The sequence below is a fragment of the Cetorhinus maximus genome, chromosome 9 (genome assembly GCF_964194155.1).
Source record: "Cetorhinus maximus chromosome 9, sCetMax3.hap1.1, whole genome shotgun sequence".
Classification (NCBI taxonomy): Eukaryota; Metazoa; Chordata; class Chondrichthyes; order Lamniformes; family Cetorhinidae; genus Cetorhinus; species Cetorhinus maximus.
The window spans coordinates 118,376,345-118,402,120 of NC_135887.1; the positions used below are offsets into that span (position 1 = coordinate 118,376,345).

The 25,776-nt window shown below is 42.5% G+C and overlaps 1 protein-coding gene across 4 annotated transcripts in view; it reads right to left on the minus strand.

The window, feature by feature from the left end:
* The window catches only part of LOC144684963 (Wilms tumor protein homolog), a 72,777-nt gene extending 68,293 nt beyond the window's left edge, over window positions 1-4,484 (minus strand). For all 4 annotated transcript variants that reach the window (XM_078549435.1, XM_078549434.1, XM_078549436.1 and 1 more), the window contains exon 1: window positions 3,817-4,484. In XM_078549435.1, the coding sequence (XP_078405561.1) occupies window positions 3,817-4,213 (397 nt within the window). In that variant the 5' untranslated portion in view covers window positions 4,214-4,484. The remainder of the gene's footprint in view (window positions 1-3,816) is intronic.
* Between the last annotated feature and the right edge of the window lie 21,292 nt (window positions 4,485-25,776).

Below are 25,776 nucleotides of genomic sequence, written 5' to 3' on the forward strand. Positions count from 1 at the left end.
ATGTATAACTTTAAGTGCAACACGTTTAAAAATGAATTTAGAGTCCCCCACGTCTCACTCCGGCCTCAAAATAAAGTCGTTTTCCAAAAGATGCACAGCGATAATATTGCAAGTGCATGCCAAAGACGATTGAACAACAATTCCGATTTACAGCGTTGTGAGCGAGAGGAGGGAGGGGTGGGGAGGGCTGGGGGGGTGGGGATGTGCATTTTTGAAATGCAGGTGCGCGCAGGTCCACTCGATCTAAGTGCACAGGGGAGATAAAAACGGCTGAACCACAACAGTTTACATAAAACCCGAGCGGTAATTCTCCGCCGCTGCTGGTTATAGTTTCAAAATTTTTTTTTTTAAAAGTTGAGAATAAAACAGAATGAGAAAAAATATCCAGCAACAGTAAAGTTCACTAAGACTAATTAATGAACTTCCAAACATTATATCAGAATATCAATCGTCTCGGCATCAAAATCTACCGACGCATCTTTAGATTATACGAAAGCAGAGGCAAATACAGCTTTATTTCCGTGAATTCCCTGTGAAAATCCTTAAACATAAATAATTGGCTAGTTATATATAAAAAAAATTCGAGGTAACCCATGGTGCAACTGCAAGTTTCTCAATAGGATTTGGAAACGAATGAGGTCCGGGACGCTTCTTTTTAAAATCACTTTCAACCGCACTTGGAAATTTGAGGTCGAAAATTATCCGAACCCAAACTGCAAAACAGGGAGGTTGGAATTATATTGGGCAAACAATCTTTAAGGTCTATCCATCATTTCGTTCAACATCAGGGCAAGGTAAAACGGGAAATTATCCTGTTTCGAGGTTCCTTCCCCAATAGTGATTTCAATATTTAATAATAATGCAGTTTTATTCCCTGAATGGATTTTCAAAGCGTTTTTGAATCTTCCTGTGCAATGAATCATTCAACAAGTAACACGGTTTAATAGACAACACAGCTTTGTTTAATAGCTGTGGTGTGTTTCTTTTTCAACGATTGCTTTATCTAGTCTAGTTTGGGGAATAATTGTAGCATTTCTTTTCTCAGTCCAGTGTATTGGAAAATGCAGCGCAGAATACACAGAGTCTATTCACTTAGCGGCGATAGCGAATCAGCCCATGACCTTCACGTTTGTTGAAAGCAAAAGCAATTTTTTTTTTGAGGCTGCGGATCTTCCGGTATTTGCTGGACCCACGGTTTTGGAATGTGATAACGCCCCTTTGCCCCCCTCCCCCCCCCTTTCTGGGTTCTGAACAAGATGGTAAGGTCTTTTTCAATTAAAGGTCTTATCGGGATGTCAAAAAGCAAAACCTAAGGAGGAATCGATAAGCATGTGCTGAAAAATAATTGGACACTCTGCTCGGAGAGAGAACATTTGTGCAAATTTTGGAGACTCTCCTTGAGAGGAGCACAGCTGGTGCTTGGCTCAGAGATGCCCCGTTTGAACATTTCCCTGCCTAGACTTGGCAGAAAGTAATCTTTGAGCCAAGGCAGTGCCTTTCCCACGATCAGAGATCTAGTCAGACTGCTCAACTTGCAGCCTTGAGATAGTTTACACCAAAAGTCCCCTCCTCCGTTCAACACGCTGCAGCTTACTCCTGTACCTGACAAAATAACAAGAGTCTACTGCGCAGAAGGCGGCCATTCGGCCCAACTAGTCTCTGCCGGCGATGATGCTCCCAGCCCTTGCCACTCACCAACACGCAGTGGTGGGGGGGGGGGGGGGGGGGGGTGTCACTAAATAAAGGCGCAAATCGTAATCCTAAATAATGTACATTTCCTTAGGGGGGAGGCGGGGGCGGAGGAAGATCCCCGATTTCTCAGTAAGTCCAGCAATGCAGCGACTGCCCGGGCGTCACAAATTCCGGGCAGGTGAATTCCACCTTGCTGTGCCGAGGCCAAAGACAGGCAGCCTGGGTGCCCTTTCGTTTCCAGTTCGTTCATGCAAGTCGGAATCCTGTTGACTTGCTAGTTATTTCGACCTCCCTAAGGAGGATTCCCCGATCGATTTGACAGCAATATTCACGGGGAGAGATACATCACTAATTCTGGACATTTCCCCCCCTGTGAAAACTGTGAACGAAGGCCGCTGGCCGCGTTATTATATATATATATAGATAGATAGATATAAACTAAACAATTTTCTGTTGACTTGCAAAGAAAAGTGAAAGATTAATTTGCAAGAGATATTAAATTAAAATAAAAACCAGCAGCATTTCGCCAGAGATCCTCCATCGAAAAAAAACCTTATATTAACCATGACAGTGAAACTATCTCCAAGATTCAGAAACAATATACACAGTTTAATTTGAGAATCTCTCTTTAATCGCCACAGTGCGCGCATCTCCAGTTTAGCATTGAAAGATGTAGCAATGATTACAACGCAGCAACCACTAGTGCCCAATGATTCTGTACAAACGGGGAAAGAGATTCTTGCACTAACACTAATGACTTGTGCTTTTAGTCGTTTTTATATTTCAGCTCATTTCCCATTCATTTGCTTTCAGTTTTCAACCACTTGAGTTCATTTCACGCGCTGGCCTGTTAACACAAACTGTTGCACCTTTAAAGCAAGATTACGCATATTTTCCTTTAAAAAATGAACTAATCCCATGAAAGCATTGCTGTTGCCTGAAGGTAATACATGTATCAGATAACGAAAGTGCATCAGATGTTTCTGTTCGATTTCAATATAATACACACGCTTTCACGCAGCGAAAACTTGTTAATTTTCTGTCCAGTATTTCAGATTCTGCTATTTCGCCCATCTGCCACTTTTGCTTTGGAAAAGAGATTCTGCCAGTACAAGGCATGAAACACGAGCGACTATTTAATACGACATAAATGGCAACACGGGGACCAGAAAGGGGGATTGCCTATAATTCATTACATTCTCCTGATATCCTCTGATACTTCAGCCTGTAGAAAGCAATCTCACAACTTGCTTCTCTACATACACGGAGGAAGTATACATTTAGCTAGGGGTTCATAAATTGCCTATTTCCCCGTTGATATCAAACGCCTACACACCTCTATGAACATCTCAATGAAGTTTACAATCACATACAAGGACATTGTTCTCCCTGACAATTATCTTTCAACTCCTCCGAAAAAGCGTACATTCATTCTATTCTCCCCCCTCCCTGTCAATTGGAAAACCCTTTAAACAGAATGCAAACAAGGAGCAACGCTCGGCTCAAAATGCGATTAAATAAAGGCTGGCCGTGTGAAATTCGAGTTAGAGTAATGTCTATCCAATCCGTCAGAATCCTGCCTGAAAAAAATATATTTTCCTTTAAATAATGAGCCCAGGTCCGAGTTTAAAACTGGACACAACGCTTGTCCAGTAACAGTGGCGCCACTTCAGAAAGTAACTCGCTGTGTGAAGCGTCTGGAGAGCCGTGAACTGGAGTTTTCGATCTATTAACACACTTTGCTATGGATCTCCCAGCCTATGTGTGCCGATCTCAGCTTCTTAAAATAAAATATGCCCTGCAATACACATCATTAACCATTACACTGCTGGAGCTGAATCCCCGTTAACAAGGCTTTTTGAACAAATCTTATTGAATAAATCCTCCTTAGTTTATTTGTCACATCCATGATAGAGACTGAGGGACCAATTTAACAAGTGAAATCGCCGCGAAGCACATTTAAGGATTATTTTGTTGACAGACCTACACAGTTAACGTTCCTACCCGTACTTTCACCGAGTTTTGCTGCTGGTTTAATTTAAAAGTTTGTGAGAGGAGAGAGGAGGATTTTTTTTCTCCCTCCTCTCACTCTCTCTCTCTCTTTTCCGGCTCTCTTTCTCTTACCCTGGTTCCTGGCTGCTGGTTGTGTGTCCATGCAGTGGTTGAGGTAGCCGCCGTTGGTGAACATTCTCGCCTGGCTCGGAGGCGCTTGACTGGGCGGGGGAGCCCCGAACGCTCCGTACCGACAAGCCCCAGCCGTGCCGGTGAACTGGCCGGAGAAGTGGACGGTAAAAGCGCTGAGGCAGTGCTCGTCGTGCGGCTCGGTGGCGCTCCAGCTCGGCTCTTGCTTGATGAAAGACGGGTGGCCGATCGGAGCGCTGTAAGAAGCCCCCGGGTGAAAGTCCAGCACCGGAGCCCATTGGGGAGCGCTGCTCACCGGCATGGTACAGCTGCTGTTCCCCGGGGTCAGCGTGGAGACTGCCGGCAGCAAGGCGTTCAGGTCCCGCACGTCGGAACCCATGGTATCCGCACACTCTTTCAACCAGAACGAATCAATCGTTTTATTTCTCTTTCTCCCGTCTGAATGAATCGGTTTCGCCACCACCCCCACCCCTCCCTCCTCCTCCGCCCCCTCCGGTGCAATATTCCCAAGGGCCGGTGGCGTCTGAGTCTCCTCCGCCGGTCAAACTTCCAGACTCTTCAGAGGTCTTGAAGGGTGATTGTTTTGAGGCTGTCAAATGATGGGATGGGCGAGATGTGCGTGTTGCAGCAGCGGCAACACGATGGCACATGTGTCGGATTGGATTGGCGGCTCTCAGCCTCAAATACGGCGGAGAGGTGGAGTCTACTGTAAACTCGGATCAGATCCGCCCTCCCTCATTGCATGGGACAGACACCCCCACCCACCCCCCACCGTCCACGCTTGTTTCTGTTGTGCTTCAGCCGCCGATTAGTTGGCGAGGGGGAAGAGTAAACTGGGGGAGGGAGTGGGGCGGAGGAGGGGGAGATGAGGTGGGGGTGGTGGGGGTGGTGGGGGTGGGGAGGGGGGGGTGGGGGGGGGGGAGAGAGAGGGGGGAGGTGGGGAAGTGGGGGTAATTCATCCCTAATTCCGCAAATTTCTGAGTCATTCGACTCAAGCCAAAACGCCAGTGCGAATCTAAGCAGAATTTCTCTTTATTTTTCCTGAAGAGGTTGTCCTGCAATAATGGAGGCCGCGGATCAGATCAGTAAGTCGAAATGACAAATAGAACGAGGCGCCACCTACATTTTTAAAAAATATATGTATTCGGGACGGGAACGAAATTGACTGTCCGGGATCAAAATGATTGTAATATTCTTGCAACAAAACTAGAAAGCGCCGTGGATTTTTCTTTCTCTTTTTTTTTGGGGGGGTGGTGGGGGGGCAAGAACAATTGCTTTACTATCAGAGTATTTGTCAGATTTAACTTTCATGCAATCCGCTGCTGGGATCCCAAAACAGAATCTAAATCGTTGCTTGAATTTTTTTTTGGGAAAACAAATATGACATCTCCGGTTTTATTTCGGCAATCCATCACTTCATTTACTGTTGTCAGTAACATATCAAGTGACCGAAAATGAATGGGGTGAAATCTGGGCGTAAATTTAAAAAGCGGGGCTCTAAAAAGAATCGATTGTCATTGTAATAATGTTCGGGACATGGGGGGCAACGTGGTTTGATGTCAAATTGGGTGTTGATTTGTAGATGGGTTGGTGTGGAATAGCCAGACTACAGTGTTCGTTATTCACCGTGCAATATTACTCCAGAAAATGCCAACCATCAAACTGTCACTTCATCTTAGTTGAGAACGCGCACTACTGATGGGTGCACAGGTCATTTGCGACCAGGGAACATATTCTAAACTATGAAATATATTATAAACTATTAACTTGGCAAACAAAAACAACACAGAGAGAACAGGAGAGAAGCATCAGTTCCGAAGTGACAGACCGCAATCCATTAAAGAAGCGAGCAGCGCGTAAACGGGCCATTTAAAACGTTAATGAACTTTCCCCTCGCAGACGATTACTTTTTGCCTGACATGTTTTCCTTTTAATTTTCACACGGTCCAGGAATCCGACGGTCAGTTAAACAGCGATCTCGTTAATTTGCTTTGCCTAGGACAACCGAGATCTGTTTTCATTCAAGCAGGTGAAAGCTAACTCGAGTGTCAGGAGGGCAACCTTAGAGCAAAAGTTAGAAGCAAACAATTGTTGTGAAACGTGAAGTTGCTCAACGCACTCGTTAAAAAGTTTGAGTTTGCTGAAGATATATAACCAACTAAGTGATGGAGGTGATGGCTTTGTGGTGCAGGGATACTCTCTAAGTAATGGAACACAATCATTAAAGCGCTGATGTTGTATCAGTAATTTACTAAATAGATCTGCAAGTTTGTAGTTGCAGGTAATGTGCAAACTGAAATGTATTGAGCTGTAAATGAGACCTATTCATAATACATTGCCGCAGCTCCATTCGCAAATGTCACTCTTTCCAAGTCCCAAAAACTGAATGGTTACAGCGTAGAAACTAATTCTACTAATTATTTACCTGAAGCTGCCTTGTGAGAAGCATGGATATTTATTTTTCCCGTAGCTCCCGTAAATAGTAATTTCGGCATGGAAAATGGTATTTTCGAATTGCTGGAATGATCTGGGGTTGTGGGCCTGGGAAGTGTGAACTTTCGCCCTGCCTAATCGCATCCTTGTGATTTCCTAAGTATCGGTGTGTACGTGGAAGTAAAATAATGGTCACTTTTTTTTCAGCAAATGTCCCCCCCCCCACCCCGCCACCCCCACCACCTTCATAGCACTTGGCAAATTAAGCAAGAGCCGTTCCAGGAAAGGTAGGAGCTGGTCCAATAACATGGAGACGTTTTTCCTTTTTTTGCCCCTTATGTCCTGCAACTTTATAGCCATAACTGAAGTTGCAAATTGTCACGGGAAGTTTAGGGAAAAGTCAATTAATCAGTAAAGATGAAGAATAGTTACTGAAAGACAATATCTTTTACTATATTATGTATTATATATGATATCAAACGTGTTAGTGTGCTTTTCACTGTGGTTTTAGATCACAAGAACGCATTATATATGGTGTAATTTTCTATTGTTTTAAAGACGATCATCATACTGCTTGCTAATAGAGTAAGAGGAAGAAAAACTGATTTGTTTTTGGTAATGATCTGCCCTGTTCTGGTAGTCACTCTTAAACCCAGCTAGGCATTATCAATATGGAAGGAAAATACATGCGGTTTTTTTTTAAATAGTATTGTCTTCACCCCCGCCCCGCCACGCCAAGTTACACCGCACCTTTCTTCGCTAAATTCCTCCGAGGTGTGACTGGACTCGATGCTGGGTCACTTTTAGAAAGAGCCTAACGATAATAGAGGGAAACGCTGACTGAGAGGACGGAGTAGGTCAGGTGTTCGAGCTGTTTGTTACATTTTACCTAACGTTACCGAATATGTCAGGATTTTATCTAATTACAATTTCCCCTAGGAAAACACAAGTTGAACCTTCCGAAATCGTTTTAGTTGAAGTCAGTCAGTTGAACTTTTGAATTTTTTTGAAAAAGTGGAGAAAGTTAGAAGTTCGGTCTCTCAAAAAAGGGCGGAAATTTATTTAAAAACAAGCAAATCGGAAAGTTAAATTTGGAAGCCTTAAGATAATTTCGAAATCATTTGAGGTCATTTGCTTTGTTTAAAAGGGAATAAAACTGAAGATTAAGACCGGAATTTACGGGGACAGGAGCAGCATGGTGCTTGTGATGAGGTTTATTTGAAGGATTGGCGAAGGAGCAGAAAAACTGGACTTGACACGTGCGCACATTTAAAGGTTGTCAAATTTCAAAAAGACCTTAGTGGAGTAAATGGTGCAGGTAAAGAGAGAGAGAGAATTAGTAAAGCGGGGGTTTGCCCCCAGTCACACTGTACTTTGGGGGATTGATATAAAGGCTATAGTTTGGCGCGTATTTGCTGCGAGTAACAGGCAAGAAGATAGCGTTCCGCCTGTTTCTGTGCTGGAAATGGGACCTGTTTTCTGCGGCTACTCCGCTGGTTAATTGTCAGGGTTAGCGAATTTCGCTTATGTGTCGGCAGAAGATGTGAAGCAATTGGAAGAGACGTTTCCAGTTTGAATTCTACCGTCCGCCCCAACACACCCCAGGCACCCCGCCACCCCATCCCCACTCCCCACTCCGACCCACCGTCTTTTCTGCCAAGTCTGGAAATTTTAGCTTAAATGTTGCTAATTGGTTTCAGGATCTTTAATGAAACGGCTTCAACATTGAACGAAGTTTGCAATTTCAATTTCAATTCTGACCTTAAACAACGTCCATCGTTTAATTTCACTCAGCTCCAACCTCAGTGTTAGGGATTTGGGAGGACTGACCATCTATCACCTTTATGTAGCTATCTCCCTACCCTGTGTCACTCATCATCACTGCAACTAAATGTCCTGTGACTGCAGATACCTTCCTCGATGAGATAGAAGGACACTGGCTAGTTTTCCTTTAAACTGGAAAATGTCCAATTAACCATCTTATTTATTGCACTTAAGCCCCAATTCTGTATGCTGACTTTCCGTGTTTATAACCAGTTGCCTTTGGCGTCCCAAACTTTACGAGAATGAAGAATAAACACATCTTTTTAACAAGTACGAAAAAAGTCGACTCGTGCAGTCAGATTATATTTACACATTATCCTCAAAGAATTGAACCTACTCTGTGCAGATTGGCTTGTTCTACTTTGGCTGGGAGAATCCGCCGATCACTTCTTACCGTTTTGGAAATGAAAGTTATTTCGTTTTGAAATCGACAAATTGGTTCGTTTCGGGTTGTGATTCGGTTTTACACTCGGCGCTTTATGTTGGGGGGCGCGGTGGGTTGGGTAAGTGGCTTCAGACGGTTTGTTTCCCCATCCCGGATCACCAGCCTGATCATTGGTGCAGCCCCCAGAGCCGATCAGTAATAGCATCAACCCAGCGGATGGAAACGCAACAAGCCAAAGGCAAAAAAAAGTTAAGATTACTCTTTTACACACTGCTGCTGGATGTTGTCCGTGAAAGGATTGGCAAGTGACTCGTGTTCTTATTTAACACAACAAGCGGATATTTTGACTGTTGTGATGCAGTGCTCTACTGCCCTGCATTCGGGATGGTGGGAGTATAACCTGAGATCACACTGGCCTGGGTATTCTGGCCAGTGGACATGGTTCTGTATATGGTTCTTGATCAATACTTGCGCTTCCCTCTGATAGGCAAGCGTGGCGCAACGTTGCTCAGTTTACCAAGTATCAATTTGTACCGTTTCGCAACTTTGACAAAACACGGGGGCAAAGTCACGGTCTGTCAATGCACAATGATGCAGGAGGTTTAGGGGGGATGTGAGGGAAAACTTTTTTACCCAGAGGGTGGCGACGGTCTTGAATGCGCTGCCGGGGAGGGTGGTGGAGGCGGGTTAGCCTCACACCCTTTAAAAAAGTACCTGGATGAGCACTTGGCACATCATAACATTCAAGGCTGTGGGCCAAGTGCTGGTAAATGGGATTAGGTAGGTAGGTCAGATGTTTCTCACCTGTCGGTGCAGACTCAATGGGCCGAAGGGCCTCTTCTGCACTGTGTGATTCTGTGATGCAAAGTTGGTACTTTCGGTGCCACTGCAATGTAGCACCATTTCAACCAGGCAGGAGAGGTGCAACTTGTAATGACACTTGTGTCAGAAGTTGCCCAAATGAAGCTTAGGCTGCAGTTATACTGCCCTCAGTCAAACAACTGGAGCATGGGTTCCAGCCAGAGAGCACTGCAGCAATGTTATAAAAACAGAAAATGCTGCAAATACTCGGCAGGTCAGACAGCACCTGTGGAGGGAGAATCAGAGCTAACGCTTCAGGAATCGACTTTACTTCAAGAGTTCCAGCATCCACAAACATTTTGTACTTTATTTACTTTGCTTGGTTTCTATCTGGTTCGAATTTCAATTGCCCAGCCCAGGAGAGAGCATTGGGGATCTGTGGAGTTCCTCACCCAGGAGTTCCCGCTCAAAAAGTTCAGAGAGTTGTGGATAGGACATATCAGTGCTGAGATTTCTCCCACCTCTCCATTTGCCCACCCTTATTGTTCGGCCCATCTTAATGCATAGAAATTCATGAGCTGTCATGCAGGAAAACTTCACTGTAAAGGACGTATTATACTCCAGTTGCTTTGTCAGGGCAAAGTGGGCTGGTTTTGCACTTACATTGGAGTGAACATTAAATACAGCCTCATTCCAGTTTTAGGGATACTGGAGCCAAGTGGAGTGAAAGGTCCCTATGAGCCTGTTCCACCGCCAGAGGCAGGTTGAGTGTTAACACCTCAGTTATATCACTCAAGCCCAACATCAGTATGAAAGCAAAGCTGCTAGACACAGAGAGCAAGCAAACTTGTACAGGAATGGAGAAGGCCATTCAGCCCCTCCAGCCTGTTCCGCTATTCAATTAGTTCCAAACCCTTAATACCCTGGCCTAATAAAAGGAGGAGACAATATAATTCCAGCAATGAAGCTGAAGATTTAGAATTCTGGGGCTTAATAAGGGAGTCAGAGGTTGCAAAAGTTTGAGCAGTGTCTGTTAGATTTGCATTTTACCTCAAAATCAATTTCAATCCCAGTTTCTCTGTGATGTTAAGTATTTGGATGTGTATGAACAAGGCTGCACTTGATTCTTAAGCTGCTATTTCACATTTCACCAAAAGCTGCCACCTCATATTGGCACTGATTTAGGACCGGTCTGTTTGAAAACCACTTTACAGGTGGATTCTTTCCCAGCACACTGTTTATGAAGATATTCAGACACGGGATAATGCAAGTAAGATTGAGTTTCACTGAGATAAGTGCAATAAATCAACTAAGAAGGTCAAGAGGAACAGAGGCATCAGAGAGAAGCATATTGCCTCAGTCTGAGCAAGGTTCGAACCCAACTGCTAGAGGTAAAAGGATATACCCCACCACCCCAGGCCCTCCTGATTAAAATGTTCTTCATTTCCACACAGTCTTTTCCATGTATCATACAAATGAGCAAATATGGAATTCACAGCTGCGATCCTCATGATTGTTTTCTGGGCAGAGTGGTATTCACTAAAAACAAAAGAAATACTTGAATTTACATAGCACCTTTTATGCTCTCAGGAAATTCCAAAGTGCTTTACAGCCAATTAAGTATTTTCAATGTGTCAATGATGTTTAATGTCGGAAATATGGGAACAAATTGTGCATAGCAAGATCCCATAATGATCACATGGTCTGCTTTTTCACTGGTCGTCATTGAGGGATAAATATTGGCCAATCCTCATCTGCTCTTCTTCAAAATAGTGCCCTGAGCTCTTTTACACCACTGCAAGAACAGACAGAGCCTTGGTTAAACTCTCCCATTCAAAGGAATGCATGTCCAACACTGCAGGACTTCCACTGTACTGCAACTGGAGTGTCCACCTAGATTTTTATACTCACCTAGAGTAGCAAGATACAAACTGCTGACTCAGCTGAGAATGCTACCATTGGATCATCAGAATGTTGGAAATAGGAGCAGGAGTAGGCCATACATGACTGTTGAGTCTGCTCCCCCATTCAAACAGATCATGGCAGATCATCTACCTCTACTTCATTTTCCCCACCAAGACCATATCCCTTGATGTCATTAGTATCCAGAAATCTATTGATTTCTGCCTTGAACATGCTCAATGATTGAGCTTCCACAGGCCTCTAGGGTACAGAATTCCAAAGATGCACCACCCTCTGAGTGAAGAAATTCCTCCTCATCTCAGTCTTAAATGGCCTTCCCCTTATTCTGAGACTGTGTCCCTTGGTCCTTGAAACACCAGCCAAGAGGAACATCCTATCCACATCCACCCTGTAAGAATTTTGTAAGTTTCAATGAGATCACCTCTCATTCTTTGAAACTCTAGAGAATACAGGCCCAGTTTCCTCAATCTCTCCTCATAAGACCTACCCATGCCATGGATTAGTCTGGTGAACTCCTGCACTCCATTTATGGTATGTTCATCTTTCCTTAGATAAGGAGACTAAAACTGTACACAATACTCCAGGTGTGGTCTCACCAAGGCTCTATATAATTGCAGCAAGACATCTTTACTCCTGTGCTCAAATTCCCTTGCGATGAAGACCAACATACCATTTGCCTTCCCAATTGCTTGCTGCACCTGTGTGGTAGCTTTTAGTGACTCCTGAACAAGGATACCCAGGTCCTTTTGGGCATCAACACTTCCCAACCTCTCACCATTTAAGAAATACCCTGCCTTTCTGTTTTTTCTACCAAAATGGATAACTTCACACTTATTCACATCATATTGCATCTGCCATGTTCTTTCCCATTCACTTAGCCTCTGCAAATCCCCTTGAGGCGTCTTTGCATCCTCCCCACAACTCACATTTCCACCTAGTTTTGTATCATCAGCAAATTTGGATATTCAGACTACACATCCAAATCATTTATATAGATTGTGAACAGCTGCGCCCCAAGCACTGATCCTGTGGTACTCCAAGAGTGACAGCCTGCCACCCTGAGAATGACCCATTTATTCCTACTCTCTTTTTTCTGTCTGTTAACCAATTCTCAATCCATAGCAGTATATTACCCCCAATCCCATGTGCTCTAATTTTGTTTACTAACCTGTGTGGGACCTTATCGAAAACCTTCTGAAAATCCAAATACACCACATCCACTGGCTCTCCTTTATTTATGAAACAAATAATATCATCAAAAGACTCCAAAGGTTCGTCAAACATGATTTCCCTTCCATAAATCATGTTGGCTCTGCCCAATCATACCATTATTTTCTGAGTGTCCAGCTGTCACGTCCTTTATAATAGATTCTAACATTTTCCCTACTATTGACATCAAACTAACAGATCTGCAGTTCTCTGTTTTCTCTCTCCCTCCCTTCTTAAATAGTGGAGTTACACTAAGCCATAGTTGACACATATAAGAAGCATTTCAAATTTTAATAAGAACTTTGCAATTTTAAATCAATTTACTTATAAATGATTCAAAAGTTATGTTGCATTGAATTTGAAGTATTCGTTAGCGGAATCCAGTCTACCATTTATGGTAGATTTTATCACATTACATGTCAGTGTTTGTCATATCCACCATCCGTTCTTTTCTTAAATGTGTACAGATTGTACATTTAGCTTTCTTGAGTGGTCTATGAGATTAGATGAGGTAGTTATGGTGGAATTTTTGCTTTTGATAATAAATATAAAAGATAATTTATTTTTATTTTAAGAAAATCAACAATTTTATTAAAATATTTAAGTCATGATTTTGTTACACAACAACTTCTTTAAAAAATGAATTAGTGCTTATAGGCCTGGCAGTATTAATTGATGGATGGATACATCTAACTGCACTTGACCTGGAGATGAGTTTGTGACCTCATATCTGCACCATCAGTGAGACTGCTTACTTCTGCCTCTATAACCTCACCCAGATACTACACCACTGCCCCCCACCCCACCCCCCCACCTCGCCACACCCCACTGAAACTTTCATCCATGCCTTTTTTACGTTTGGATTTGACTATTCCATTGCACCCTTGGTCGGACTCCCATTTTCCACCTTGCATAAACTTGAGCTCATCTAAAACTCTGCTGCCTGTATCCTAACTTGCACAAATTCCCATTCACCCATCACCCTATATCCCCTGACACACAACGGCTCCCAGTTGAATAATATTTTGATTTTAAAACTCTCAACTTTGTTTTCAAATCCCTCCATGTCCTCGCTTCTCCCTATCTCTGTAACCTCCTGTAGTTCTATAACAATCTTCGATATCTGTACTCCTAAATTCAGGCTGCTTGCGCATCCCTGATTTTAATTGCTGCACCATTGGCAGCCAGGCTTTCAGTTGTCAAGGACCTAAGCTCTGGAATTCCTTTGCTAAAGCTCTCTGACCATCTCTACCTTTCTGTCCTCCTGTAAGACGCACCTTACACTTTGACCAAGGTTTTGTCATCTTCCTTGATACCTCCTTGTGTGGCTCTGTGTCAAATTTTGTTGGATAACATTCCTGTGAAGCTCCTTGGGACATTTTATTTTGTTAACAGTACGATATGAATACAAGTTGTGGTCGTTGCTGTATCTAAAAGAATGGAATGGGGCCTTAAGGTTTGTCGGGAATACAGGAACAGGGGCAAACCATTCAAGCCCATTCTGCTATTCAATTACATCATGGCTCATCTGTATCTTAACTTCATTTGCCCACCTTGTTTCTGTAATCTTTAATACTCTTTCCTAACAAAAATCTATCAATCTCAGTTTTGAAATATTCAGTGGTTTAGCCTCAACAGTTTTTTGGAAAAAAGAGTTGCAGACTTCCACTACCCTTTCTGTGCAGAAGTGCTTCTTGATATCGCCTAGCCCTAATTTTAAGGTTATGACAACTTGTTCTGGACTCTTCCACCAGAGAAAATAGTTCCTCTATCTACCCCATTGAATCCTTTAATAATCTTAAACACTTCAACTGGATCACCCCTTAATGGCCTTGCCTTGATTTTGCATAGTATAACTCCATTTTGCTATATTATAAAAACACCGCTCACAGAAGTACAAGAAATTAATTTAAGAATTATTTCATGTTTGGCTGAGGATTGAAATTTAGTGATGATGCAATGCAAATGGAAGCAAAATTAGCCCTTAGTTTACATTCTATTTTAGACATGGTCATTTTATTTTGTTCAGTTAATCAGAAAATGTCCGAGAGGATGGCTTTCTCAATATTGGAGGCGTGAATCTAGACACTTAGCTTTGTTGTCACACACATAGAAGAACAGCATCAGTGCCTGAAGCAATAACAGTGGTAATGAAAGAAGTGGGCATGGCAAGCCTGAATGAATGGTGTCCTCTCTATCCCTGCCCAACCCCCAATAACAACTCCCATTGCCAGAGATGTAGGTCAATGTCAGCCATTATCAGTAACAGGGGCCAAGAAGACTTCAGCCATTCCTGCTTGGTAAAATCAGCCCCCTCTATAAAAAAAATTTACAGCAGTGAGGATAAAACCATTATCTACACGCATTTTCTGACAATGTCACTCCATTTGTCAAAGAACACAACTAGTATTTATATAGCGCCTTCCACAACTTCAGGGCATCTCACAGGGCTTTACGGCAAATTAAGCACTTTTGAAGTGTAATGTAGAAATATAGCAACCAATTTGCACACAGAGAGCTCCCACAAACAATAATACATGACTAGATAATCTGTTTTAATGACATTGATTGAGAATTGAATGTTGATCAGGACAGTGGGGAGAACTCCCCTGCTCTTCTTCAAACATTGCCATGAAATCTTACGTCCTCCTGAGACAACAGAGAGGGTTTAAGATCTCATGCAAAAGATGGCACCTCCAATAGTGCACCACTCACTCAGTACTCCAGTGGAGTAGATATCTTTGCTTATGTGCTCAAATCTCTGGAGTAAGGCACAAACCTATGACCTTCTGATTCAAATGGGAGAGTGCTACCCACCAAGCCATGGCTGACACCATTGACATAGAACCCAATGCTTATTTACTTGTAGGCATTGATGGTAAAAGCCAGGGATAAGTATTTCTGGACCCTGATTTCCAAGCTACTTGTTAAATTAAATTGATATCTAGTTTTCAAACTAGTTTAATTTGGACAGGGACAAATATTTAAAATAATAGATTGTTATGAGACATAAAGCCAGGGATTCAGATGCTATCAGAATTGACTGTAGGTGAACAGTTGTTCAGAGCATCAATCAAATCCACAACTTTATAAAACTACCTCCAACTTCTCCATTCTTATTGGTTATCTTTTGCAATACATTAAATAATATTTTGATCAAAGTATTCTCATGCTATCGAGCTTTGGATTTAACATAATGATTAAAATCTATCAGTAATGTGAGCTGACCCTAGTCTCTAAGATACGCTGTACTGCACTGCACATCAGTAACACAATGCTTGTTTTGTACAAATCAACTTAATCCAAGAAGGCTTAATGATGTTTTCTCCTTTACTAAATGAGTTACTATATACTCTCTGCATTATTACTGTTCAGTATTTAAAGTAGTTTAGCAATAATGTTCTCATGTGGGGTTAATAAGGTGCCCGCAGGGTAATATTAGATAAATATCTTGTGAAATAGAAGGTGTAACTGAAGCTCCCCACATTTTTTGATTCTGAAGAACAGTGACAGTATTCTCACCTAAAGAAAAAAGAATTGCATTTATATAGCGCCTTTCACAGCCTCATGACACCCAAAGCACTTTGCAGCCAATTAAGTACCTTTTATTTTAAATAAAACATTGTCACTCTTGTACTGTATGAAATGCATCAACCAAGTTGTGCACAGCAAACTCTCAAAAACAGCAATGAGACAAATGACCGGATCACCTATTTTCTTCAGCATTGGTTGTGGAATAACTATTGTCCAGGACACTGAGGATAGCTCCCCGGCTTCTTTGAATAGTGTGATGTGATATTTAACATTCGTCTGAGAGGGAAGAAGGTGGGCCTCAGTTAACATCTCAACAGAAAAACCGCAACTCAGACAGCACAACGCTCCCTGATACTGTGCTGAAGTGCTAGTTTAGTTTCTGTGCTCAAGTCCCTGAAATGGGGCTTGAACTCAAGCCCTTCCTGACTCAGAGCACTATCACTGAGCCAAGGTTGGCACTTGCTACCATTGTCAAGCTTTCAACTGTTCCCTACTGTTTTTTTTATCATTGAGAACATGTCAAGAGGAAAAGATAGGGTTGGACAAAACTATTTCCACTAACTGGGTTGGGGGGGTGGGGGCGGTCTAGGACTGGGGCATATAGTCAAAAAATTAAAGCCACACCTTTCAGGAGTGAAATTAGGAAACACATCATCATGCAAAGGGTGATAGAAGTTTGGAACTCTCCTGAAAACAGCAATTGATGCTAAATCAAATGTTAATTCTAAATCTGAGATTGATAGATTTTTGTTTGTCACAGTTATTAAGGGATATGGGGTAATGGCAGCTTTATGGAGTTAGGTCACAGATCAGTCATGCTCTCACTGAATGGCAGAACAGACTTGAGGGGCTCACTTGTCTATTCCTGTTCCTATGTACCTAAAGCTCAGAACAACATCAAAGTAAAAAACAGCAGGAGAGAGAATTAGCCTATTCAATCACCTAGAGCTTGGGGTTTAAAGGCTTCCAGAGTTAAGAGAAAGTGAATTCTGAGGGGGAATTCATTAGCTTAGATGTCTAAAATATGATGCAGAATAACATGAAATAGCATGGGTGCAATCCCTCTCCTTGCTGAGATAGTTCTTGGGCCTTCCTCTGTGCCTTGCCCCATAGTCAGGATTAACAAACCTGGATGCTACATTGAGAGAATGTAGGAGATAAGGAAGATCCTTAAGGAAAGAACAGGTTTAACCAAGGGGAAGTATGAACGAGTCCTAATGTTAAAGTAGTAAATGAGATGGTTTGGGTATTATTTATACTTTCTTATGTACTGTTAATAGATACTCACACCAAAAGTTCAGCTAATATGCAGACACAGATTATCTGTGTGGTTTCCATTTTAAAGTTGCAATAAAATAGTTAGGTTCTATTGCCCATTTAAGCGCTCTGCGTTAGGAAGATTGGAAACAGCTGCTGTAGCTTCTTCCAGGTAACATTGTGCCACTTTCTGCAGAGCCCTCATTATCTGAGTTTTAAGTTCATAGTTTTTCATATAAAATGTGAAGCATGGTAAAGCCAAACAAAACCCCCACAGTGAAGTCTTCCTCCAGTGAATTAATGTTAAGCTTTTCAACTGTTTTTTTTCAACCTGTACTCAGACAATTTTGTGCTCACAAAGTTTCAGACTGGTTTAGTTGGCTGTACTTTTGGATCTGAGTTATGAAGACTACGGGTCCAAACTCTACTCCAGAAGTGGAGCACATAGTGTAAGCTGACACTTTAGTGAGGGAATGATGTACTGAGGTACTATCTTTCAGATGAGATGTTAAGCAGACACCCATCTGCTTGTTTAGGTGTACACAAAGGACCTTGTGGCATTATTTTGAAGAGCAGTATCTTGGACTCCATCCAAAAAGATTAACTGGTCATTTATCTCTTTTCCTGCTTGTGTGGGAGCTTGCTGTGCACAAATTGGCTGCTGCGTTTGCCTATATTACAACAATTGGCACACTTCATAAAATATTTGATGGTAAAAACACTTTGGGACATCGGGAAGATGTAAAAGCAAAACAACTCACTCCTTTCATTCATCAAGTATAGTGAGTACTTGAGTACATTCCAGGCTTCCAGCTCTTGTGTAAAGCCTAGTTGCAAGTGAATAATATTCCTTTGGAGTCAGCTGATGTTATAGAGGTGAGTTTCACAATGAAAATCCCAGTTCAAATCTACCCAATTTCACTATAGTTCTTAGCAAGCAAGCTTGGCAGCGGGATGTCATGTGGATTTAAATAGGTGAGTACAGAATTCATGAAGAATGAAGAATGAAGAAGCAGCTGAAACACATTTCACAGTGAGTAAACTGACAGGAATGAGTAATGAAATGAATTACCCATGAATAGTCTTTAATTCCACTTTCAGGTTATAATTCAATCAAAAGACTCCACTGGCATTCATGAACCACTTGAATGATGCGCTCACAGTTTATGATATCATCAGGATCTCAAATGAATTACAGCCTTGTAACTTACTCCTGGTATCTATTATTCTGCATCTATACTTTATTGTTTTAAAAAAAGCTTTAAATCTCTGCACCTGCTTGAGCTGGGCATCTCAAACCAATTTACTAAATTCTCTCCAGGTGTGGCAGAAGTTTGATGGGCCAGGGGTTGGGGGGGGTGATGGATGCTGCGATGATTGATGTAGGCTTGTCTGGAAGCAGGTCTGAGTTTCTTGCCCTCCTTTAATTAAGACAGGGATTTTGCAAACAGATAGCGGAAGACTTTAAACACAATCCTAGCTATTTGGCATCTATTATCAACTTCATTTGCAAATGAGAGCACACTGCTTAATATTTTGCTGCCCATACTGGTGTATAGGAAGCTGTAGTGTAGGCAGTGACAAGCCTGTAGGAAAGACAAGCATGTAAAGTTGTAATCAGGCCAAATACTTACATGAGTCATACAGGATTGACCCCTACAGCACACACCCCTGCCCACCCACCCCAGCCCAATAAATAGAATTGTATGCTGCTGATCTCCAACCTGCAAGCATCTCCAGCCCTGTTGCTCCAGGACATAATGGGATGCCATTAGTTGAGTTCTTGATCCAACTCTCTCTCTCTAGTCCACATTTCCATGCCCCAAAATAGATCGCCCAGCCTCTCCCTTGCCCCACTCCCCTCCCCCACCCCAGCCCCCCACTCCCTAGGAAAAAATATACATGTGTTCTCTATAACTTTTAGAGAATCACCAATTATTCTGCAGTAACACTGAAATCAGAAAGATGAACACCCTGCTAGGAGGAGACAAGCAGGTCTGGCACTCAGTCCAGGATGTGAAAACCCATGCGTCATTTTGAGTCCAGAAAGGATTTAGTCCTATGTGCCCCTGTCGCAATTGTGCAGTAAATTTCACAAGTACGGTTAAGAACCTTCTTAGGTGCATAGGAAGTGAGGCTTCCAATAGGTCACAAGTCTGAACTAAAGCTTTTATGAATTGCCCAAGAATTTATATCTCGTTTTGAACCAGGAAGTTAGTGACAGTTTGATTGTACATTATCCTGTGGATGACATGCCATAATCACCAGGCAATGTTTACATAAAAATCCAATTTTTTTCAACCAGTCATGTAGGCTTTTTTTAAGCAAAGTCATATGACAAGCTTCAAGTTTTTCAACATAATGGAATATTTTAATTATGCAAATTCTTGCTGCTTTGAGAATAACTGTGCTTGTTGTGATCACTGGAATGAGGATTAATAGGATTAATATTTTCTAACAAAAATATTTTATTTGGAGCTCATTAAATGAGTTATAACTGAAAAACATTTATCAATATTATCAAGGATTTAAATGGAAGAAGCTTCTTTTTCAACACTGGGATTTCTCTGTATGTTAATTTGCTTCAGGAAAATAGGAACAGGAGGGGACCGTTCAGCCCCTCCAATCTGTTCTGAGATTCGATTAGATCATGGTTGATCTGTAACTTAACTCCATTTATCTGCCTCAATTCTAGAACCCTTCATACCCTAGCCTAATAAAAACCTGTCAATATCAGTTTTGAAAATTTCAATTGACCCCCTGCCTCAACAGCTTTTTCGAGAGAGCTCCAGATTTCTACGCCATTTTGTGTGAAGAAGTGATTGCAGGCATCACCTTTGACCATTGTGCTGTAGTTTTAAGACAATGCCCGCTTTTCTGGACTCTCCCACCAATGAAAATAGTTTCTCTCTCTCTACCCTTTCAATTCTTCTAATCAGCTAAACATTTTGCTTTCTATTTCATTTCCCATGTTGTTCAAGGCTGCAGTGAGGTCGGGAACTGAGTGGCCCAAGCATCTGTGAGCAGGTTATTGTACATGTGCTGTTTGATAGCATTGTTAATGACACCTTCCATAACTTTGCTGATGATCGAGAGTAGACTGATGGGGTGGTAACTGCCCAGATTGGATTTGGCCTGCTTTTCTGGACAGAGCATACTTGGGCAATTTTCCACATTGGCTAGCAGCATGGCTAGTTCTGGAGCACAAGTCTTCAGTATCCTGACGGAATATTGTCAGGGCCCATACCCTTTGCAGTATCCAGTGCCTTCAGCCATTTCTTGATATTACGTGGAGTGAATCAAATTGTCTGAAGACTGGCAACTGTGATGCTGAGGACCTTAGGTGGACTCTGAGATGGATCATCCACTAGGCACTTCTGGCTGTAGATGGTTGAAATGATTCAGCCTTGTCCTTTTCACTGATGTGCTGGGCTCCCCCATTATTGAGGATGGGGATATCTGTGGAGCCTCTTCCTCTGCTTAGTTGTTTAAATATCCGCCACCATTCATGACTGGATGTGGCAGGACTCCAGAGCATTGATCTGATCTGTTGGTTCTGGGATCACAGAATCACAGGGTCACAGAATGTGCAGTGCAGAAGGAGGTTATTCGGCCCGTCGAGTCTGCACTGGCTCTCGGAAAGAGCATTCTACCTAGTCCCACTCCTCTGCCTTATCCCCGTTACCTTGCACATTCTTTCTTTTCAGATAGCAATCCAATTCCCTTCAGAACACCTTGATTGAACCTACCTCCACCACCCTCTCAGGAAGTTCATTCCAGACTCCAAGCAACCTCTGGATGAAAAAATTTCCTCACATCACTTTTACTCTTTTTGCCAATTATTTTGAATCTGTGCCCTCTAGTTCTTGATGCTCGCTTGAGTGTGAACAGTTTCTCACTATTCACCCTATCTATACACCTCAGGATCTTGAAACCTCTATCAAGTGTCCTTCTTTTCTCCAAGGAAAACAGTCCCATCTCTCTAGTCTATCCTCATAGCTACAGTATTTTATCCCTGGAATAATTCTTGTGAATCTCCTCTGTATTCTCTCCAATACCTTCACATCTTTCCTTAGGTATGGTGCCCAGGGCTGGACGCAGTACTCTAGATGAGGCCTAACTAATGTCTTATACAAATTCAACATGACCTCCTTACTCTTGTACTTAATGCCCCTATTAATAAAGCCCAAGATACCATGTGCTTTATTAACGGCTCCCTCAACATGCTCTGCCATCTTCAATGACTTATGTACATATACATCGAGGTCCCTTTGTTCCTGCGCCTCCTTTAGAGTTTTTTCCTTTATTCCATACTGTCTCTCCATATTCTTCATGCCAACATGAATTGCTTAGCTCTAACTATCACATGCTGCTTCTGTTGTTTAGCATGCAAGTAGTCCTGTGTTGACATTTCACTAGGGCGACACCTCATTTTTAGGTATGCTTGGCGCTGTATCTGGCATGATCTCCTTGCGCTCTTCATTAATGGGTACGACGCATAACGTGTGAAAGTGGCAAAAATCACAATCAGAAGAATTGGTATAATTTATCGTCAATATGAAATATAGTTGAAGTATTGTATTGGAGCGATGAAATTAGCAAAAACTAAGTACACTTTCACAGTTATATCCCTACGCCAAGGTCCAAAAGACTGTAACAAAAAAACTTTATATTTGGCAAGTGGTTTAGAAAAGACTGCATTACATCCCTAAGAAAAGTCTCGAAGTCCTTCACATGAATTGCTTTTTATCGTAATGCAGTCAGTTATAATATAGGTAAACATGACAGCAAGTTGCCACACAGTAAGATCCTACAGACAATGATTAAATGAATGACAGGTTAATTTGGTTTTCTTCGGGTCAATTGAAGAATGTTGGCCAGAACACTAGGAGAACTCCTTTCTCTTCCGCAAGAGAAGAATTGGGATCTCCAACGTCCTCCAGATGAGGTTTTAGTTGAATATCTAAACCAAAGGATATTTCTAATTGAAGTGTCAGACAGATTGTGAGTTAAATCTCAAAGGGGGTATGAAGTCACAACCTTTTGGCTCAGAGGGGTCAAGCTGGCATGTGGTCTGTAAGCACAACCCCATATAGAGGGTGGATTTATTGTTCTAGACCAATGTTATGTTCCAGACTATAAACATTTTAAAAATTAAATCCTCTACTGCATTTTCCTACAGAGAATATGGTGTATCCTCATGATTAACATAACTGCTTCAAAGATCACATAAATGATTCAGTTGGACAGATTGTACCTAGTGCTGGATAGTTATAAAAGGACTTTTGTAACATTTAGTCATGCAAAGCTATAATTATAACAATGAACCACCTACACTTGCCTGTTTTACGTGACCCAGCAACGTGGAAACATTTCCAATTAGTTTACTGATATTAGATAAAAGAGCCCAATTGGCAATTGTAAAAATAAGGGTTTTGGTCAGTACATCCTGAAATTAGTTTTACTACCGCATCATATTTTTTATTAACAAGCGCATGAACATTTCTATAAAGAATGATTTGCATTCATATAGCACTTTTCATGACCACTGGATGTCTCAAAGTGCTTTACAGCCAATAAATTTTTTGAAGTGTAGTTACTGTTGTAATGTCGGAATTGCAGCAGCCAATTAGAATACAGCAAAATCCCACAAACAACAATGGAATAATGATCAGATTAACTGCTTTAGCGATGTTGATTGAAGGATAAACATGGGCCAGACACTGGATTTAAAACCCGGCCTCTTCTTCAAAATAATATTATGAGATCTTTAACACAAGCGCAAGCAGGGAGATGGGGACCTCAACTTAACATCTAATCCTAAGGACAGCACATGTACAGTGTACAGTTTTGGTCTCCTTATTTAAGGAAGGCTGCAATTGCATTAGGAGCAGTTCAGAGAAGGTCCACTCAACTGATTCCTGTGACGATGGGGTTATCTTATGAGAAAAGGTTGAGTAGGTTGGGCCTAAACCCATTGGATATTGGAAAAATGAGAGGTGATCTTACTGAAACTTATAAGATCCTGAAGGGAGTTGATAGGGTGGATGCTGAGAGAATATTTCATCTTGTGGGGGAGGCAAGAACGAGGGGACACAGCTTAAAAATTAGGAGTCTTCCATTTAAGACTGAGATGAGGAGATTTTCTCTCAAGGAGTGTTAGTCTGTGGAATTCTCTTCCCTAGAGATCAGTGGAGGCCGTGTCATTGAATACATTCAAGACTGAGTTAGATTTTTAATTGGAGGGAGTCCAGGGTTATGGGGGAGGTGGACAGGAAAGTGGAGTTGAGGCCACAATCAGATCAGCCATGAACTTAACCAATGGGGAAGTAGGCTTGAGTGGCTGAATGGCCTACTCCTGCTTCTAATTCTTATATTATTGTGACTTCCATAAGTACAGCACTCATTCAGTTCTGAACCAGAGTGTCAGACCTTGATTTTTCAACTGAACTACTGGAGTGGGACTTGAGCCTAGAACATGACGAGTGCGCTGCCAACTGAACCACAGCTGACAAATAGCAAAGCATACTCATGTAGTCAGCTGGCCTCAACCCCAAAGGTTACTGTATCAATTTGTAGTAACCGAAATTTCCCATATTGCTATGTGGTTGGAACAGGAACAATGTCCACATGACTCTTCATGAGTCAAAATGTATTTACCATAATTCCACCACACTTGCTGAGTTGGCCACACTCTCTTGTCTTTGAAATTCAATCTCTACATCAGACCTTGTGGTACATAGGCCAGGATTTTTAGATTGGTGGAGTTTCCCTTCCCACCATTCCAGGAGTCGGCGGCAAACACATCTCCATCCATACTTGCTGCCCGTAGCCATTTTTAAAAAATTCATTCGTGGGATGTGGGCTTCGCTGCCTAGGCCGGCATTTATTGCCCATCCCTAGTTGCCCTTGAGAAGGCGGTGGTGAGCTTCCTTCTTGAACCGCTGCAGTCCATGTGGGTTAGGTACACCCACACTGCTGTTAGGAAAGTTGTTCCAGGATTTTGACCCGGTGACAGTGAAGGAACAGCGATATATTTCCAAGTCAGGGTGGTGAGTGATTTGGAGGGGAACTTCCAGGTGGTGGGTTCCCATCTCTTTGCTACTCTTGTCCTTCTAGGTGGTAGTGGTTGTGGGTTTGGAAGGTGCTGTTAAAGGAGCTTTGGTGAATTCCTGCAGTGCATCTTGTAGATGGTACACACTGCTGCTACTGTGCATCGGTGGTGGAGAGAGTGAATGTTTGCAGATGTGGTGCCAATCAAGCGGGCTGCTTTGTCCTAGACAGTGTAAAGCTTCTTGAGTGTTGTGAGAGCTGCACTCAACTAGACAAGTAGGGAGTATTCCATCACACTCCTGACTTGTGCCTTGTAGATGGTGGGTAGGCTTTGGGGAGTTAGGAGGTGAGTTACTTGTTGCACGATTCCTAGTCTCTGACCTGCTTTTGTAGCCACAGTATTTATATGGCTAGTCCAGTTCAGTTTCTAGACAATGGTAACCATCAGGATGATAACAGTGGGGATTCAGTGACGGTAATGCCATTGAACATCAAGGAGCAATGGTTGGATTCTCTCTTGGTGGAGATGGTCATTGCCTGATATTTGTGAGGAGCGAATGTTGTCAGTCCAAGCATGGACATTGTCCAGTTCTTCCTGCATTTGGACATGGAGCGCTTCAGTATCTGAGGAGTTGTGAATGGTGCTGAATATTGTGCAATCATCAGTGAACATCCCTACTTCTGACCTTATGATGGAAGTAAGGTCATTGGTGAAGCAGCTGAAAATGGTTGGGCCGAGGACTCTACCCTGAGGAACTTCTGCAGTGATGTCCTGGAGCTGAGATGACTGACCTCCAACAACCACAACTATCTTCCTTTGTGCTAGGTATGATCCGAACTAGTGGCAAGTTTCCCCCCTGACTCCAATTGATTCCAGTTTTGCTCGGGCTCCTTGATGCCACATTCTGTCAAATGTGGCCTTGATGTCAAGGGCAGTCACTCTCACCTCACCTCGGGAGTTCAGCTCTTTTATCCATGTTTGAACCAAGGTTATAATGAGCTCAGGAGCTGAGTGGCCCTGGCGGAATCCAAACTGGGCATCAGTGAGCAGGCTTTTGCTAAGCAAGTGCCGTTTGATAGCGCTGCTGATGACCCCTTCCATTACTTTACTGATGATGGAGAGTAGACTGATGGGGCGGTAATTGGCCAGGTCGGATTTGTCCTGCTTTTTGTTTACAGGACATACCTGGGCAATTTTCCACATAGTTGGGTAGATGCCAGTGTTGTAGCTGTACTGGAACAGCTTGGCTAGGGGCGCAACAAGTTCTGGAGCACAAGCCATCAGTACTACTGCCAGAATATTGTCAGGGCCCATAGCCTTTGCAGTATCCAGTGCCTTCAGCCGTTTCTTGATATCACGTGGAGTGAATCGAATTTACTGAAGGCTGGCATCTGTGATGCTGGGGACCTCCGGAGGAGGCCGAGATGGATCATCCACTCGGCACTTCTGGCTGAAGATTGTAGCAAGTGCTTCAGCCTTATCTTTTGCACTGCTGTGCTGGGCTCCTCCATCATTGAAGATG